General features: G+C 38.0%; 1 protein-coding gene and 1 pseudogene across 1 annotated transcript; both read right to left on the reverse strand.

Annotated features, from left to right (window-relative positions):
- Positions 1-10,089: 10,089 nt before the first annotated feature.
- Positions 10,090-13,571, reverse strand: LOC108988523 (thioredoxin X, chloroplastic). Its single transcript, XM_018961805.2, has 2 exons — positions 13,093-13,571; positions 10,090-10,561 (listed from the first exon to the last, which is right to left on the reverse strand). The coding sequence occupies exons 1-2, from the start codon at positions 13,429-13,431 to the stop codon at positions 10,355-10,357; spliced, it is 546 nt and encodes a 181-aa protein (XP_018817350.1). The 5' UTR covers positions 13,432-13,571; the 3' UTR covers positions 10,090-10,354.
- A 3,148-nt stretch (positions 13,572-16,719) lies between these two features.
- On the reverse strand, positions 16,720-18,864 carry LOC108988464 (annotated as a pseudogene).
- Positions 18,865-19,041: the final 177 nt, after the last annotated feature.

Raw genomic sequence — 19,041 nt, forward strand, 5'->3', positions numbered from 1 at the left:
GTATGGAATACTTCCATGAAAAGAAAAGAAAAGAAAATGTCCGACCTGCCGAATAGAGGGATAAATAGATACTTGAAAGTACAATAAAGAGAGGTATGTTGAGAGATTCACTAGGATTGAGAAGAGATGTTTGTGTTAGAAGGGAGAATGCTCTATTTATCTGTTGGTGTTCAAACTTAAGTTCTCTTGCTTTGTTTGAATCCTATCTTTTCTTTGTAGCCCTCACCCTAGCCTTACATTACAATATTAATAAAGACTTATTGGTCCCTGGTTATAGTTTCTATTCTAAATTAGTGGAGAGTGATTTGAAAAACAAGCCTATGGAGTGTTTAGAGATCCATTATTTATTTACTTATTTGCATAAAATTATCTGGAGAGCTAATGATGAAGTGAGAATGATGGGTATGCATGAATATGGGATGGATAATGCGCTGAAATTGAGTTTTGAATTAACTTTTGAGACTTGATTGATCATGAATGATTCATTTGAATTATAGACTTTAGACAATCTTTAAGGCAATAAATTTTATGAATCAAATTAATGCTTGTTTTAATTGTCTTTCTTTTCATCTTTGCTCGAGGGCGAGCAAAGTTTAAGTTTGGGATATTTGATAAATGTGATTTTGTTCTCTTTTATTTATGAAAAGTGTCATTTTTCTTCAATTCTATTTATTTTATTTTATTTCTACATATTTTTCTTTATTTTCTTGGATTTAAAGGAATGAGAAGATTTAATGCGAAAGGAAAGCATTTTAGTACAAAAGAAGAGACTACAGATCTAGACTAACGAGAGGCGACGAGATCTAAAGAGAGCCGAGGATATTTAGGCGAGGAGACCCAATGGTGACCAGAATTGGTAACAAGTGTTAGGCGATAAACGAGATGTTTCACCTCCTGGGTGAGAAGACTTGGCAACAAGACTCTGGACGATTAGATTAGGGGACTAGTCTAAACGATATCTTGGACAATAACTAGTAAATGCGAGCAGCTTTATCGCTCGGTAGGTTGGCGAGAGAAGTCGTTCACCTTGGTCAGGAATCTTATATCTTGGCCATTGGGCCAGGATACCAGTTATATTCAACACACACGACATCTACCATGTGGGACCCTTTTGAGTTCTGCGATTAATCTGCAGACTACCAAATCCTCCCAAACTCCGTAAATTAAGCCGCTTATTACTGAATCTTCCATTTTAGATAATTCCGTTATTCTTTGAATAATTTCTTTTATGTTAACATTTATCTTTAGAAACTATTTTCTAAATCTTTAAGCTAGATTGTAGCCGCATTTATCTTGTTTCCAGATTTGAGTTTTGACATCTATCCCGTCTTGTGGGATGAATAGAGGGGAGGAGAGTCTGAGTTTTAGATTTTAATATCTAGAGTTTATCATTTAAGTTTCTTTCAAGGAGGCGGATCTGGAGGGCAGAGGCGAGAGCCACATGCTTCATCAATCGACTCCAACGAAGAACACTAATTTTATTGTTTTTCTTTTCAATTTTCTTATAAACTAATTTTCTTTTCTAGAGTTTGGATGTAGTCTAACATTGAACACACAATTGATATTCTAATATTTTAGTTTCAATATTTCCATGATTGAGTGTTTATTCCTTATTCTTAATGCCTGCAATTTTTTAACTAATTATTGTTAGATCTATTGAATCGCAATGAGACCTAGAGGTGATTTGTGATTAAAACTCTAAGATTAAGCACCATTAGTTGAGCGAAAATAGAGATACTTTATCACAATTGGCGTGACTTTCAAGAGAAATCCAAGAAACTTAATGACTCTCCAATTAGTTAAATTCACATAGAAATATGGAGTTATTAGTTGGAAATATTTTTGGTATTGTTCGAGAGAAAATATTGAATAGTTAAGAAATTTTTATCATTAACTTGGGATAACTGGAATTCTATAACAATGAAGAATAAATTGTGTGGAATTTGCTAGGCAAAATTTAACCCTCTAGATTTATTCTTATTATCTTTAAAATCTTAATTTTAATATTATTTTATTCAGTTTAATTTAGATAATCTTTTTTCAAATTTCAGTTTTCTATATAGTAATTAATTTAGTAAATCTCAATACTCAATAGCATAATTATTTCCTGTGGGTTCGACATCTGTTTTCTTTAAAAACACTTTACTACTTGTTACGATTCTGTACACTTGCAGATATTTTCAGTACAACAAGTGTGTGGACACATTAAACGATAAATAATACCCACATATTGGAAAAAGTTATTTAGGCTCCTATATTCTCCTCCCTAGTCGGTTTGAATAGATTTAATTTTGGAGCCAAATTAACGTTCAAAAAGAGATTCAAAATGGTGAAAAATGGTTTCAATATCAATTTTGTGAATTAATGGGTAGAACCATGTAAATTTACTGTAATCATCCAAAAATATTACATAGTACCTATACCCCTTAACAAAAGGCACTGGCGAGGGTCCCCAAACATTAGAAAATATTAATTCCAAAGGGTGTTGAGAAGAAGAAGAGGATAGATAAAAATGTAAATTGTGACGTTTTGCTTGTTGGCAAGAGTTATAAACAATAAAATATTTATTCTCATTGACAAGGAGTTCATTGGAAAATAAAATACTTTTGAAGAGACGAAGTGATAGGTGACCAAGTCTGCGAAACCAAGTATCGAGTGAGGCTTGTTCTCCTACAAATGCAGTTTTGACAAATGGAATGGAAGACAAGGAGGAGAAAGTGTAGAGCCCATCTTTAGTTGGCCCTTGGAGGAGGAGCTTCCCCGACTTGAAATCCTTCACACAAAAAAAGTGGGGATGAAATTCAAAGAAAACAATGTTATCTTGAGTAAATTTACCGACAGAGATCAAATTCTTTTCAATTGAAGGAAAGTGTAAATTCTTTTCAATTGAAGGAACGTGTAAGAGTTGATGTAACATGAGTTTGGAATGAGATAAGACAGGAGAGGAACCAATATGTTGAATAGGCAAATGTAATAACCGAGCTCTAGGCCCAGCCCTTTTGAAACCAGTCGGACGCATGAAGCCAGCCCACGATCGCTAGTTGAGGGACTCAGAGCGGCGGCGTTTTGGTAAGTAACTCCTTCCCTTTCAGCCTTTTCTTTTCTTTCCGTCGGTTTCTTCTCCCTTCTTTCTGTTTCTTTTCTTCATTTTTCCCAGCTGCTCTGCTTTTCAAAAACTCCTCCATCTCGTGTGCCTCGTCCCCACGTCGTTTGGTTTTGTGCGGTTTCCCCCTCACAGAAATTCCTTCCCGCATCACATTTGATACACCCAAATTTTTTTTTTTTCTCTACACAGAATTCTGGTCTACGTGGTTGGCACTATTGTCTCTGTGGTTCTTCAAGCCTCGCACCGCTGACTTGGTTACATGGCAGTGAGTCATTTCTCCTCCCATTCATTGTTTTCTCTGTGCCTCTTAGATGATTTTGTGATTTTTTTTCTTCCTTTGGGTTTCGGCTTTGTGCAGCATTTTCGTGGGTCTCGATTACTGCCTTCGTTGGAACTCTTTCCCTGGAAGTGTTTTTATTTTTATTTTCGGTAACTCATCTGCCCACTCTTTGATATTACTTTTAATTTTGTTCATGTAACTTGATGTTACACATTTTGTAATTTTTCTTTATTTTATCCTCTTCCTTCGGTTTGTCAATCACACACACACACGCTGTCTTGACTTGCCGTGCACACACTCAGACATAAATCCTTCTTTGTGCAGACCACTAACATTTTCATTAGAGATTTCTGTGACAATATTGGGTGTATACTTTGGAGGTTGCTTGATTTTGAGGAGGTTCGAACTTTGGTGACTCTTATTGGTAAGTCTCTTTCGAAGCTTTGGGTAGGGGTTGGATATTGTGGTTGTTTGTAAAATGTAGTGATGTTGCTGATTTGTTGATGGCGTGGGTAAGATTGTTGCACTGCTGCAATGACTTTTGACAATCTGTTATAGTTAAATTTGGATTGTGTTGATATTTTATATGTTGGATTGTGGTGGAGTGTGATGGAACTCTGGATGTTGAGGAGTATGATTCTGGATGGATTTGTGAGACTGTTTTGGATTATTAATTGATGTTATTTGGTGTAGATTGATGGGTGTTTTGAGCTAGTTGTTTTGGATATTTTTATGCAAGTCTTGAATTATTGAATGACTAAAATATTGATGCTTGCACTGAAAATTTTTTAGTTGAAGGGGTGAAGTTTGGTTTGGATTATGTTTTAATCATTGGAGTTGTTGTTGTTGGTTTTGGAAGTGATTATGGTTGGTTCGGCATTAATAAAGGTGGTTGTTTTGGATTTTAAATGCGAATGGTTTGAAGAGAGTTGTTCGGGTTTAATTGTTATGATAGTTATTGAGTTGTGAAATGACTGTTTTGATTTATTACTCAATAAATAGTAGCTTACTAGAGTGGTTATTAAATGTTGGATATATGTTTTGTTTAGATGGTGTTATGACTAGAGTTCCGACTCAAGGTGTTGATAATACGAAGAAGTCAAGTAAGCGGGATTCATATACTAGTTTTGCATAAAAGAAATAAAATGAGATTGATTTTGAAAATAAGCATGTTTGTTTTTGAAAAGAAATGATCTGAAAACAACCTCATATGTTTATTTTGCATATGCATAAATTCAATATAAGAGAAAGTGTTTTTCTGTCATGACTGATGTAGACATGAGCTAGTTTTGTGCACTTTGTTTCTGAACTATGCAAAAGAGAGAATATGAAAATCTAAAAATTTTGTTATGAACAAATGAAAATATTTTGATTCTGTTTATCTCGAACATGTGAAGTGATCTAAAGCTATTAAGTATTGTGTTTTGATATGATGTGTCATCTGAAAATCTTGGCATAAAGTTCTGATTCGGTATATGATTGTGATCTGATTCCGATGATATCTGTTCTGTTTTCTGTTAAGGCCAGTCACGAGTATAATGGTGGTTTATAACCCTACCACGGGGGTAAAACATGGTATATGGCCCAGCCACGGGTATAATGGTGGTTTATAACCCTACCACGAGAGTGAAACATGGAATATGGCCCAGCCACGGGTATAATGGTAGTTTATCACCCTACCACGGGGGTTAAACATAGTATTTGTCCCAATGTGATGCTAAGAGATGATATGATTATAATGTTTCAGTTTGGAAATGCCAATGGATTTTTCTTTTTGGGAATAAGTGTATTTTTCTGAAAATTTCGCTCTAATGTTTTTGTACCAAGTTTTGTTTATGCATTACGAAAGAAAATATGTTGTTTTCTGCATTTTGAAAGAAAATGTTTTGTTCTGCTTATCAAATGTTATAAATGCTCATGTTTACATGCTGGTATATGCTCTCTGCTTGCTGAGTTGTTAATAACTCACCCATTTATTCTTCATAATATTTCAGATGACATTGATGGTTCAGCTGAGGATCAGTATTAGAGTTTATGGAGAAGATTAGCAGTGAATGGTTGTTGGGTACCTCGTGGTATTAGTGTTGATGTTGGAAGTTATTTATATTTTTCTTAAGTTTAATTCAATGGATTTAGAAGGTTTATGGAGACTTAAGTTAATGTTATATTATTTCTAGTTTGTTGTTTGAGACATGAAGAAGAGTTGATTTTATTTGGATTGTTGGATTGAAAATTGGATAAATGAGTTTATATGGTTTATTTAATTGAAGTATTTTCGGTTGATTTGAAGTTTGGGAAATTTATATATTATTGAATTTGGAAGTACTCTAGCCTTGTTAGAGTTGATTATCAGGTTATATGAGTTAACTCTCCGGACCCTCGGGGACGAGGCATTACAGCAAACCTGTACACGAATTTGATCTGGTCTGGTATATTCTTCAACTTGGAGATTCAGATTGTTGAAATCTGGTGTAAGATGATGTGTTGCAATCGTATCTGGGTACCAGCTAGGATCAGCTTGGTTCATAGTAGTGGACACATGGGCTTGAAAATTAGACGGTTGATTTGTTTGGAGGAGTCATAACGGTGATAACACTTCAATGCTATGTGGCCCGGTTTGTTGCACACTTGACAAACGGGGCGCGGACCATTGAAGTTGGAATAACCACATCCACGTCCTCCGCCTCTTGAATGTGAATGCTGTGGGTTGGCACGATTATTATTGTGAAAGTGTTGTGAGCCAGAAGATCCATGAGAGCAGCCACAGTTTGATGAGTTGCGAGAAGCAATATTGACAGTGGCATTTGTGAGATCTAGGGAAGCATGTTGCTGCTCAAGACGAAGTTTATAATGTAGTAAATGACCATAAATCTCCTGAAGGTTCACAGAGTCCAACCGAGTGGTGAGTGAAGTGATGAGTGGGTCGTATTCAGACCCAAGGCCAGCCAAAATGTAACTGACTAATTCACAGTCAGTAAGAGGTTGCCCAATTGCTACAAGAGTGTCTCCATACGACTTCATTTTTTGGTAATATTCAGCAATGGAACTACTGTCTTTTTTTTAAGGAGGCAAGATTGAGACGCAAGGTGGCGATCCTTGCTTGTGATTGAAGAGAGAACATACTTTCCAATGCTTGCCAGACCTCTCTTGAAGTTTGGAGGCCAATAATGTGAGCAAGAATGTCTTCAGATAATGAAGAAATAATGGCAGAGAGCAACAATTGATCTTGCTATTGCCAAAGAAGAGAAGATAATTAGGGTTCGGAGAAAGCACTGGAAGGTTAGGATCAGTGGAAGTGGTAGAGATCATTGGTGGTGGAGATGTGACCGAACCATCAACAAAGCCATACAAACGTTGGCCTTTGAGATAAGGGACAAACTAGGCTTTCCAAAGAAGGTAATTCTCTTGGTTTAGTTTGATAGTGATGAGGTTATCAACATTGTTGGGTGGAATAGAAGGGAAACCAGAGGTTTGAGAGTTTGCTGTCGTGGATGAGGAAGAAGCTATGGAGGGAAAAAATAAAGAGATAGAGCAGAAAATGACTTTTTTCAGATGGCTATGGATACCAGAAATTAATTTAATATTTTTCACACATCAAAACATTACAAAGCTGCAGTATATATACAACAGGGGTCACCTCTATATATGGACAGTTGTACAAATCATGCAAGGAAGGTGCCAGTAGCTGGTATAATATACTTGCCATGCATAGAAGCTTCAATCACGGGAGTTGGGCTGTACACTAGCTTCGGGAGTTGATGAAGGAGTAACGAATATTGGGTTCTTGATTTTATCCTATAAGTTAGGTGATGAGCTGTTACAGGAATTATCTCTATCAGGAACCAAGCTATTACACCACAAAATCGACCTCAAAGTTTCAATACCACCACAGTGGACTCCCAGCAACTCCAATGCTAAGATGGCCCTATCACCTCTGCATAGACCCACAACAGTAGATTTTTTTTCAACCACGGCTTAGGACTGTCACCTTGTTGGTCATCACCTTGGTCATCATCTTGAGTCTTGCCTACGCATAGGTTTCACAAAATAATGTTTTTGGCCAGTGTGTACTTTTCACCGCTGCACCCTCATGTTTAGGAAGGATTTCTTCCCTCTCAGCTCATTCCTCTGTTAATACATGCTCTCTCTCCTTCTCTTACGATACTACGTCCTTAATTCTTTTTCTTTACCAAAGTCAGTCAATGATACTCTTATTTTGTGAATTCGTACATAATTTGAGTATATACATGTACGCATGTTGGGGTTGTAGTTCAAGGAATTTTACATGTTAATTGAATCTTGAGTCAAGCTGCTTAGCCATGTAAATGGTTGTAACAATGGCTACTTTATAGTATGAGAAATGCCTATATTTTTAAGGTACAATTTTATGGGGTAGATTTTAGTCACGGGTTGTAGCTGAAGTTACTCCTTTAACTTAGATAATAAATGTTGAATTGAAATGTGAGAGAGTACACTTATATTTTGTTTAAGTGATCGAGTACACATTAAAATTGTTGGATTAGCACTGTGAGATAAGTAGTATAATCTTATGCTTCTATGTATAGTAAACGAAGTCTTTAAATTATAGTAGCATGTAAAGCCGTTTCTTTGGAAGCTCTTTTTAGTACCAAGTTATGATGATCATGTTAAATAGGTAGTAAATGATATTTTATGATCTAGTGCATGTAATTATGTTACATTGTCATGTTAAGCTTTTATGCTATTTATGATTTTGTTAGTCATGCTATTTTCGTGAATTGCATTTCTGTGCATCTCATATCAGGCCTGTGCAAAAAGCCCGATGTGCCGATCAATCCGCATGACCCGATTGGATTTACCCGACAATAATCGGGTTCATCGGGTCCAGATCATCTAACGGGTTCGATGATTCTCATGTCGGTTGAAACCGATCACCGACAGATTTGATCTTGCGTCGATCTTCGGCAGATTTTGAACGAGCTACTCACAAAAACTCATCGATCTGCGACGGATTCTCCACTGCTAATCAAACCCACCAAGAAATCAACAGTTTTACATTTTTCTCTGAGAATAAATCAAGCAAAGCCTCTGCTTCCTCCCGAGGTGAAGGTCGTCGATGATTTCAAAGAAAATTAAATAGATCTTGAACTAGATCTCAAAGAAAATGAAATACATCATAAAGAAAATGAAATACATCATAAGCTTCATCACCGATGAGGCATCCGACAAGTTCTAGATGTAGAAGCGACGATCAACGGCGATGATCTGCGCGCGGTGAGCCCTGACCACCCTCGACTTCGAGGACTACGTGGAGCCCCTCAAGGTGTACCTGCAGAGAAAGGGTGGGTTTGGGAGGGGAAAGGCTAAGTTGCAGAGGGAGGGTGGGTTTCGAATGCAGAGGAAGGGTGGGTTTGGGAGGGGGAAGGCAGCTCAGAGGTAGGGTGGGTTTCGGCTGCAGAGGGAGGGTGGGTTTCGGCTGCAGAGGGAGGGTGGGTTTCAGCTGCAGAGGGAAAAGTCTGAGCTGCAGAGGAGAAGAAGAGGAAGAGAAGAAACGGACCATGTGCGAGAGGCTGAGTTTGCAGAGGAGCATGAAAGGGGCGTGGTCGCGTGGGTCTGCAAATGAAGATGAACGGGCGAGAATTGAGAAAGACGATAAAAAGCAAGACAAACGGGTTCGACCCGATCCGACATTTACGGGTCGGGTCAAGTCGAGCTAAAACTCCGCTTCGCTGCGGGTCGGGTCGGGTCGGGTCGGTCCAAAATTTGGTCGGGTCGGATCTCTGTGCAACCCTATCTCATATGTCGTGAAAAATTATGAAACGTCTAAGTAGTGTAAGAAAATCTAAGAACAAGAATGGATATGTTTAAGAATAACCATAAAGATGCATGGTACTAGCGCAATTATGAGTGGATATGCAAGCTACAAATTGAAGCATAGTCCACCATAGTTATGTTATGATAAGTTAAGCGGTTCTCCTTGTAGCCACAGGTACTGGGGCTAGTGCACAATCTTACTCACATGATTAATGTGTGTTGACCAATAAGATAAGACAAATGAAAGGAAAGTTCAATAAGTCATGCATAGCTCACATAGAATGTTATGATCATTAGTATGATTAGTTCAAATTTCATATTTGATAAGTTTCAAGCTTGTGTGTTTTTCAAGGAATCCATATTTTACAGTAGGTTTATGGTATGGTCTGTTTTTTATTGAGTCTTCGATTCATTTTAATTCATTTTTATGTTTTAACCATCCAAATTAGGAAGATGTTCAAGACGAGCAGACGGGCTAGGCTTAGACGAGAGAGTCTCTAGAGTTGATGCAATCTATGTTACCAATTAGATTAGTTTGTTCAGGTTTTAAGTATGCATTTATTTCAATTATTTCTTTCGCTTTTAACCCAGGACGCCTCATTTATACGGCTCACCCTGAATAACTAATTTCTACGGCTTGCCCCAGGATCATTATGCCAACCCCTCTTGGGGTTGTGCTCGAATTGTTTTCTCTATATTTGGCGTAGTGTCTCAAGACAATTCAATAGGCAAGTACGGTCTACAATGTCCAAGTGCAAGAACTTGAAAATCAGGTGTAAATTGCACATATCATCCATCATACTGATTACCGTCTTACATAATCATAAGATGTTCACAACATAAAAGCGCTAATTGCCTTATTGAAATTTGAGATGAATACACATACACTATTTTAGTAGGGATTCAAAGGTTTAGAATCCAACAGGATACACAACATATTAATGTAATATGCAATTAAAAGGTTTTGGTAAGTTGTCTTCCTTAACAATATCCTTAACAGACTCATGAAAGTTCTCTGCACTTAACTCCTCAAATTATACAATTGAATGGATATACGGACTTGGTTACAAAGTACATGCAGGAACATACAAGTAAATGATCTGTCAATATTGGACGATTTCCTTATACATTTCTAGTTATGAGGGAAAAAAAAATGATCACGTTTGCTCAGCAGACTAGGCAACTGATAGTGACTCCAACAAGGCATCAACATAATCCTTAAGCTTCACTTTCGTAATTGCACCTTCCCTCCTGCTTTCTGGAACTTCTTGCCCATTCTTGAAGAAGATCAAAGTTGGCAATCCATAAACTTTGTACTCTTCAATTAGTCGAGGGTTCGCATCATGATCAATTTTTACAACCGTCAATCTGTCTGCATATTCCTAAAAGTTGCAAACCAACTCTGCTTCAGGAATTACTATGAATAATAAACATGCAACATTGAAGATGAATAAGCAGTTCCCATTTCCTTGATAAATTATTCATGATTTTGGCCCATCAACTATTTATCATCAAGGTAATTACTTAGGAAACCTTAGAAATCTTCAGAGGTGTTAAATTAGAGGCTGAGATTTCAAATTTATCAATGTTCTTCTTGACACAACAAAAGTGATACAAAGAGAGAGATCGTGTTTTCATCCAAGTTCTTGAATTCCTCAAAGAGGAGCTAATAACTAAAGAAAACACATAGCACGCTGCAAAACCCTTGAACAGAATAATAAAATTTCACCAAAAGTTATTGACATAAAACATTATGAAATAAACAATAAGAATCCTAACTGTGGTTCAAAATTCACGACAGCGCTCAAAGCACAGCCAATTGACACTTCCAATGGGATTTTGTTCAGCTTTATTTTGAAACATACTTCAAATGGATGCCAAAGAACACATTTGTTTACATTTAAAGGTTTGTTCGCCGATCAAATGCTACACTTACGTCTTTGATTTCAAGCCTTATTTCTTTAGAATCAAATTGTTGAAATGTGCAAGTATGGAGGAAATGCGTTTGTGCAGTGCTATGGCCTCTGCGATTTATTTGCACTTCCAACAGGTAAATCTCATGGAAGAAGGGAAGTGTCGAGGAGTGCTTGATAGAAGCAAGATACATTCCAAAACAGCATGTGATCTATCAATGATGGCTCAAGCCAAAATTAACAAACAATAATGATTTGTAAAAGCCCCCGGGCATACAAGCCTTTTGGGAAAAAAAAAGTCAGTCCCACCAAAAAAGAGCCATCTCTAGAGTTGATGTCTAATTAATGATTATGTGACATCCAAGAAGAGATTCGCTAAACAAATGAAAAGAAACTTTGTTGATAGCTTTTAGATTTGTATCCCAATCATCAACAGTAATGGAATGACAACCAGAAAATACATGGCACACAAGAACTCTGTCAATAGTATGCTCTGAAACTAGCCATTCTGTTTTCAGGTCAGATGAATTCAAGCCAAGAGCAAACTAAACTCAGACTGCAGACTTCACAAAAGTAACAAAATAAGCACTGTTTCTTCACCAATTAAAAAACTCATACACCCTTATTCTGTAAGTTTGAGACACTTCAAATTTGAATTTAATCTCCATAGTCTGATATGTGTGTGTGTGTGTACACTATATGTAATTCAGGTCCCATTATTGCAGGAAACCAATAAGAATTTCCTGGCTTATTATTATAAACCTCACGGTTAATCAGGTTCAGTGTAGGAACCTAAGCAACTAGCTGAGTTTCACAAGTGGCTCCATTTGGATGATAAGAGTATCTCAGATGATCTGAGTTATCAGTGAATAGTAGCAAGTTAAAATGTTTGAGCGAGTTTTGTGGGTCCCAATGAGATGTGTTTGGATGTATGAAATAGGCTGAGATATGTAACTTTCTTATGGGAAGGTGAAAAAGTAGTGAGTCCCATGATTGGTTTGTTGTTGTAGTGATGGAATCATTATTTTATTTATATGTTTTACAAATAAAAGTCCCATCAATGAACAGTGCTGAATTAAGATGAAAAAAATGAGGTTATTTCAGATGAATTTAATTGTGTGTTTGGATGGAGAGTATATCCATCCGTACGAAACTATCTCAGATGATCGGAGATAGTCTTACCGTCCAAACACAAACTAAAACAACCATTAAAGAGAGGCATATCAACTTTGCCAATGATATTGATTTATTGTCAATTTTTTTTTATAAGTATTGATTCATTGTTAACTTTGCATTTTCTAACTGTAGTTTTGTTTTCCTTCATTCATTCTTTCTTTCTTTTTTCAAACGGGATTGCCATAAACCTTCTACTTCTTTGCTCCCGCAAACATAAATGTATATAACCATAATAAAATAAAGGAAACTAAGTCTATAATTCAGTATGCTTTGGAAGATTTGAATTTATAAAACCCCTTTTTGTATCATTAAGAGGCCAGCTAAGGAAATCAAATTCGTCTCCTGGGTATTTCATCAAATTTTAAATAGAAACCATTTTGTCCTAAAATTGAAAATTCAAAAAATATATAAAAAATTGAGCAGTTTGGTCCACGGAGGTTGGTGGCCATGGAGGGGAACCTCTACGTAGATGGCCATAGAAGGTTATGGACATCCTCCAAGGCCATGGAGGTTCAACCTCGACGGCCAAAGGAGGTCCAACATGGTCGTGGAAGTGGACCAAGAGCCATGGAGCCGTGGAGAGCTATGGTGGTCCATGGGCCATGGCCACCAACCATGGAGGTCTAATATAATAAGGAAAACGACTTTTACAAGCGTTGATTTGAGAAGAACAGAAATTGAGCATGACGTGCAAGTTGTAAGCAGCAATCAAGAACCAAAATAAAACCGCTTTCTTAGTTATATATTTACGGACCATAAACAACGCCTACATAGGTTTTTAATGCCGAGAGATGAATTGGAAGGAGAAACGACAGTAATCAAACCTGGGCGACCGATTCGATAGCAGGGGAGATTAAGCGGCAGGGACCGCACCAATTGGCGACAAACTCCACGAGAACAGGACGGTCGGACTTCAAGACAATGTCAGAGAACTGGGTCTCGTTTATCTCCGTAATACCACCGCAAGTTATCGACAACTTGCGAGCAGCAGAAGAATTACGCAACCACGGTGTTCTTCTTTGGCTTCGAGACGCCAAGAAGAGGTTCTTGGAGCAGCTGGGCGCCAACCAAGCGGTTGGGGAGCTGGAGGTTGAGGTAAATGTACAAACCGGGAGGAGGGGTGGCCTTAAAAATAACGCTGAATGCGAGAGGAGAGTGTCCATCGTCGGTCAAGCTGCGATCGATCAACAGGCAGAGAGTGAGAAAGACTGGATAGAGGCATAGAGCATTATCATCGGCGATAGCGTGGAAGCCACTCCTAATTTGTGGTCACAAACGTAGCAATGTGACGTGATGCGAAGACTCGAAACTTCAAGTATCCAAGAGATTATTTATCTATTTTGTTTTTTGAGTAATGCAATAGAGCTCTCAATATAGTTGTGCACATATTGCATATATTACGTAATTACTTCTCATCTTTTATTTAAAAAAAAAAATATTTACATCAGCCTACTGTTAGCTACAGCCGTATCACACTTAACGTTTTGGATTAAAAAAAGAAAAAACGATGCCACATGAGGTGTGTGGAGAGTGCAGGCTAATATATAGTCGTCCTCTTTTTTTTTTTTTTGGTGCAAAACGCACCAAACGGCTTCTCATCTCTCTCCATTGTCTCTCTCATCAGCTCTCTCTCTCTCATCTCTCTCTTATCAGCATCTCTCTCATTAATTCTTTCTCTCTCCTTGACTCTTTTTCTCATCGTTTCTCTCTCTCATCTCAATTCTCTCTCCTTGACTCTCTCTCATCAGATCTCTCTCTCATCCCTTATTGACTCTCTCTCTCATCTCGATATGTCTCTCATCTCGAGTCTCTCTCTCATCTACGCTCTCTCTCTCATCTCGGTCTCTCTCTCATCTCCGCTTTCTCTCATCAGCTCTCTCTCATTGTCTCTCTCTAATTTCAAATTTAAAAGATGTGTGTTTAGCTGATGCCACGTAGTATGTGCAAAAATGGCTGCTCTCAACAGTGGCTGCTCCCAATAATATTTCTTTTTTTTTATTGTAATATTAAATAAAGATTCATATACCCAAATTTATTTAGGAAAACACTACAGACACAAAGAGATCTCACACAAAGGGATTTCACACACTGATGTGGCACACTGTGATGTTTCCTCCTTTTTTTTTCCTCCTCTCGTGCATCTCCCCTCCCCTACTCCCCCTTTCTCCGCCTGTCCGTGAGCTGTCATGCACGAGAGCTCCCATCCCCCCGCTAGACGATGCCACTTGGACTACCGGCGGATTCTGTTGGCCCTAAGGTGGTCCTTGACCACCATGGCGGCCACGGGAAGGGTGGAGACAGGCGGAGACAGAGAGGGAAAGGAGGAGGAGGAGACAGTTGTTTACTAATCCTTTTAATATTGAGAAAGAAAAATTCTATTCATTATCCCCACACACCACACATTACACTTTTTTTTTTCTCTTACTAAATGTGATGTATATAGATGATGAGTTGAAGAATTCAATAAGTTTAAGAAGAATAAAATCAAAAAAATTTAAAAAAAAAATGTGGTGTGTGGAGATGATGAGTAGCAAAACTCATTGAGAAATTATATTCAACAATTGGACCAATTTTTCTACACCGCACACCACACCACACCACACCACATCATTGGTGACAGCCCGAGCCTTCCTCTGTCCGTGCTCCTCTCTCTATGAAAAATCAACCCCTTGCCCGATCTGAATCTCTAGGAGAGAGAAAGGGTTCGGTGAGTGAGAGAGAGATGGGGGCTTGGTGAGAGAGTGAGAGCTCGATGAGAGAGATCGAGGAGAGAGAGAGAGGGCCTTATCAGAGAGTGAAAGCTCAAGGAGAGAAAGCTTGAGAGGGGAGAGAGAGAGAGAGAGAGGTGATGGGGAAATGGGATTATAGAGAAATAGGATTACGGAGAAATGGAAAAATGACGGGAAAAAATTGATAGAATACAATGTAAAGGTTACTGTATAGCAGTCCTCTTTAATATTATGTAAAATCTGATAGTGAGAAGGTTATCAAAGTATACTCCTCAAATCATCAATGAGAGAAATGAAACAATATAGCACAAACTAAATCTCCGAAAAATGAGTAAAATGATAAGGCTAATTAATAGAAAAGAGTGAGAGCTTTTGATAAATGAGTGTTGAAAATTTTGTAATTATATGTATTTTTAAGATCTTAAATGAACTATTTATATATAAATGAGAATTACTTTTCAAATCTAAAATGTTTCTTTCTTTTTAGCAAATATCAAAAGGTGCATCATTCTTTTTAAAAAAAAAAATTCAAACATATCATGCTCATTTGAACAAGACAATTAATCATTTCCCAATTTCAAATACATTTGAAAAAGATGATGAATCATTTTTTAAATTTTCAAATATATCATACATATGTGAAAGAGAATGGAAATTGATTTTTCATGAGTTCTTAAATATTTTTGAGACTTAAAACTTTTTCAAAATAGTAAGAGATGTATAAAATGATATTTTTAAAGCTTCATTAGTAGACATTGTCCATTTCTTGGTCATGCTTGATTTATTGATGCTTTTTATCTTTAACACTTCTAGATGTGGTCAATTTGGAGCTCATTTATGCTTGAACTTTGTTGTTGCCATCCAAATCCATAAACAACTATGAAATTATATGATACTTAAAACCTTGGGGTCAATAGTTATTCATTTAGGGTTGTGGAAAGGCAAGTGTTAAGATGTATTGATCTCTTAAGTTGAGATTAAGGTGTCGAGTCTCGCACATGCCAAGTTGGGGTTTGAACGGTCATCCTATATGACTACAATACTCTGAGAAGCTCCTTGGTCCAGGATCCTTTGTGATCACCCAATCATAAGAAATATGGTCTTGTTGGTCGCCCTGACTTGCCCATTCATTCTCTTGTGGGTCGACGACAGGATCTTAAGTCAGTAGGATGCCTCCAATGCATCAGAAGCGGTATTAGAGTTTTTTATATATAGAGTCCAAAGAGACCTTTATGTCGAGGAAGGAATTGGGGGATTTCTCAGTAGATGATATTGAAGTTTTAGCTGCCTTGAGAGGTTTACATATGATTTTACATTCGCAGGACCTGTCCTCTGATCCGGAAGCCTTTGAAGGACCCAGAAAGGGAATGTGCAAGAAAAAAACGGAGCAATCCAAAAGCAGAGCAGCCCTACGAGAAGACCCACCCCTCCGGTCTCCTTCATGATGCCTATGGAAAAACCATCACTCAGATTCTTGGAATTCTCAGTTTTTGTAGTCCAAATTAATACCTGGAAGTACTTTTCGGGAGGTTTCTTCAATACCCATTTCATGAAATGGATGTTTTGTGTGCATTTTTTTTTTCTGTTATCCATATTGATTTCTAGGATTGTAATGAATGAGAACCGGAATGTGCTGTGATGGACGCAGGAATGGAGAAAGAGGGGTGATTCGCGCGAGTGGCAGTTTTCTGGAGAGAGAAAATCAGATAAAATAAGGTATGGCTAAGTTACTGTAGATAGCTATGTTTGTTGAGGCACTGTAGTTCATAGTCAAAATTAAATGACTATACTTAATCCAATGCAGAAGATTTGAATTTTAATTGGCTAAATTTTAGATAACACTAGCATTTAGCTAAGCCAATACTAGAAGCTTTCGCAAAAGCTTTAACAACCTGGAATCATTGACTTTCTTACATCAAAAATTGAGAAAAAAAAGAAAGAGAAATAGCTAAAAATGTAACTTGCTTGATTCATTTTAGAGGGGTTGAGGCACTAAACATGTGCCTGTAAGGTCTCATCAGAGGGCCGGGTTACAGAGTCTTCTTTTCTGCCTCTTTTGCTTACGCTATTCTCTGCAAATTTCAAGCTTGCTTTGTGAAAACCTTTCTCCTTCTCATTTGAGTTCCATTCAGACAGGTAATACTCTTCCTCCGTGGCATGCGTTTTAGTTGATGGGCCACAAAACATGCCACCCCTTTGTGGGAAGTGTATTAAGCATAATGGAAGGGTGCAGCATATGATGATGACACCCATTAGAGTTATTCCTGTTTCTTTTGAATATCTGGATCCTCTGAAGAAAATTAGTTGCGTCAGGACTGCCCCTACATTGCCACCACCCCCTGTCATACCAGATACGACCCCAAGTGACCTGAACAATGTGACATGTTAATGAGTAGCAGCTACTTGTTTATGTTCCATAAAGAAAAAAGGTTGATAGTTTAACCTTTCGGAATCCAACAAGATTAAGGATGATTTTGGTTCTAAATATCATCTATTTTACTCTCTGAAAAGTTTTTTTTGGGACCCCTCGTGTTAATTTTGATGCTTTATTGACGGTTTAGCTTCTCTTTTGAAGGTTGGTGGTTTTTCTTTGAGTTACAATAGCTGATATTATCGAATTTCATACTGGAAAATCAGAGTGGGAAAGATGGGGGGATTCAATACATTCACCTATATTTTCATAGACGAGTGAAAGACTAGGTCAATTTTTTTTTTTTTTTGTGGTAAAGAACTAAAAGATGGGATGCCAAAGATTTAGATACTAAAAGTACTTGGAAATAAAAGTACTTGCGAGAAACAAAAGGCACCACACCCCGAATGTCCACATGCAGCTTGGACAAACACAGAGACTGCAATCATCACAACGATAGATGCACTTAAAGAATCCACCTGCCCAGATCCTTCCCTTCATTCCAAACCTCTTTGCCATTAAATCCAAGAGAAACCCTCCTGCAGGTCTAGAGAACAGGTTTGCTGGCCCAAAACTTGCTGCTATCATTCCTGCAGTTTGGAGTTTTAGATTGAATCTGTAAAAAAAGTACCCCGCTATAATGTTGTCCACAGTCAGTTCTACCCCAAAGCAGTAGCCATAAGTCAAGGCCAGAATCCACCCTCTATAATTTGTGACTCCATAATAGAAAACCCATGAAAATTTATCCTTTGGCTTCTCTCCAGATTTCTGCAGGCCATAGAAGTTCCCGTCGGGCATGTCCTGCCCAAAGATCAAAATAGAGAACGCCGCTAATGTTTGAAACATAGCAGGAATGAAGAAGGCAATTCGCCAAGCTGTAAATTTGACAGCACTAATGTCACGAATGATGCCAAACACAAGGGGCATGATGAGCTGTGTTGCCCCATCCGGCTGCAATGCCATTGGCGGTTCCAACTACTGGAGCAGAGAATATTGAACTCATCCAGAATTGAGTTGAGACAAAAGTGGCAATGGAGAAGCCTGTCAAGAAGCGTACGAGGAAAGATGTAGGAGAGGAGGCAAGGGAAGTGAAGTAAACTGCTGGTGCGGTGAGGAGGATAAGTGATGCAGAGGCGAGGTGGGGTCCAAACAAGTTGCAGGAAGTCCCCTGCATGGCAATCCTGGCAAAGACTGCACCAGAGACAGATGCAATTCCTGCATTGCCAATATCAGTGGATGTGAGGTTGAGGTTATCTCAAATGATTGGGAGTAGCGGTGGAGTAGCAAAAGAAGACACAAAACAAGCAAAGAAGGAGATCCAAGACAGATGAAATGCTCGCATGTGAGGTGCTGAAACCGTGAATAATCTGAACTCGGTGGCCTTTTGTTTTGAGTCGACCGGGAGCACAAACTGAATACGAGGCCTTGATTCTACTTCCATAATTGTATTTCTAAGCAAGAATAGATTAAGCAAACTGTAATCTGCTTATGAATATTGAGAGGTACAAAGATGGAACTTATATTGTGGTGATCTTTAAGGTAAGTTGGTAACCTCTTCATGTTGATAATTTAATCGCCCTTTCCTTTTCTATGTAAGTTGTGTAAAGAGCAGTTGGCGTGTAGTGAGAACAAGT

Source organism: Juglans regia, chromosome 13 (genome assembly GCF_001411555.2).
Source record: "Juglans regia cultivar Chandler chromosome 13, Walnut 2.0, whole genome shotgun sequence".
NCBI lineage: Eukaryota > Viridiplantae > Streptophyta > Magnoliopsida > Fagales > Juglandaceae > Juglans > Juglans regia.

Bases quoted from the DNA above. Each gene is read 5' to 3' on its own strand.
- LOC108988523 (XM_018961805.2), bottom strand. From the start codon at position 13,431: ATGGACACTCTCCTCTCGCATTCAGCGTTATTTTTAAGGCCACCCCTC. The intron at 10,562-13,092 runs GTTTGATTACTG...TGCAACTTTTAG, and splicing joins CTATCGAATCGGTCGCCCAG to GAATATGCAGACAGATTGAC.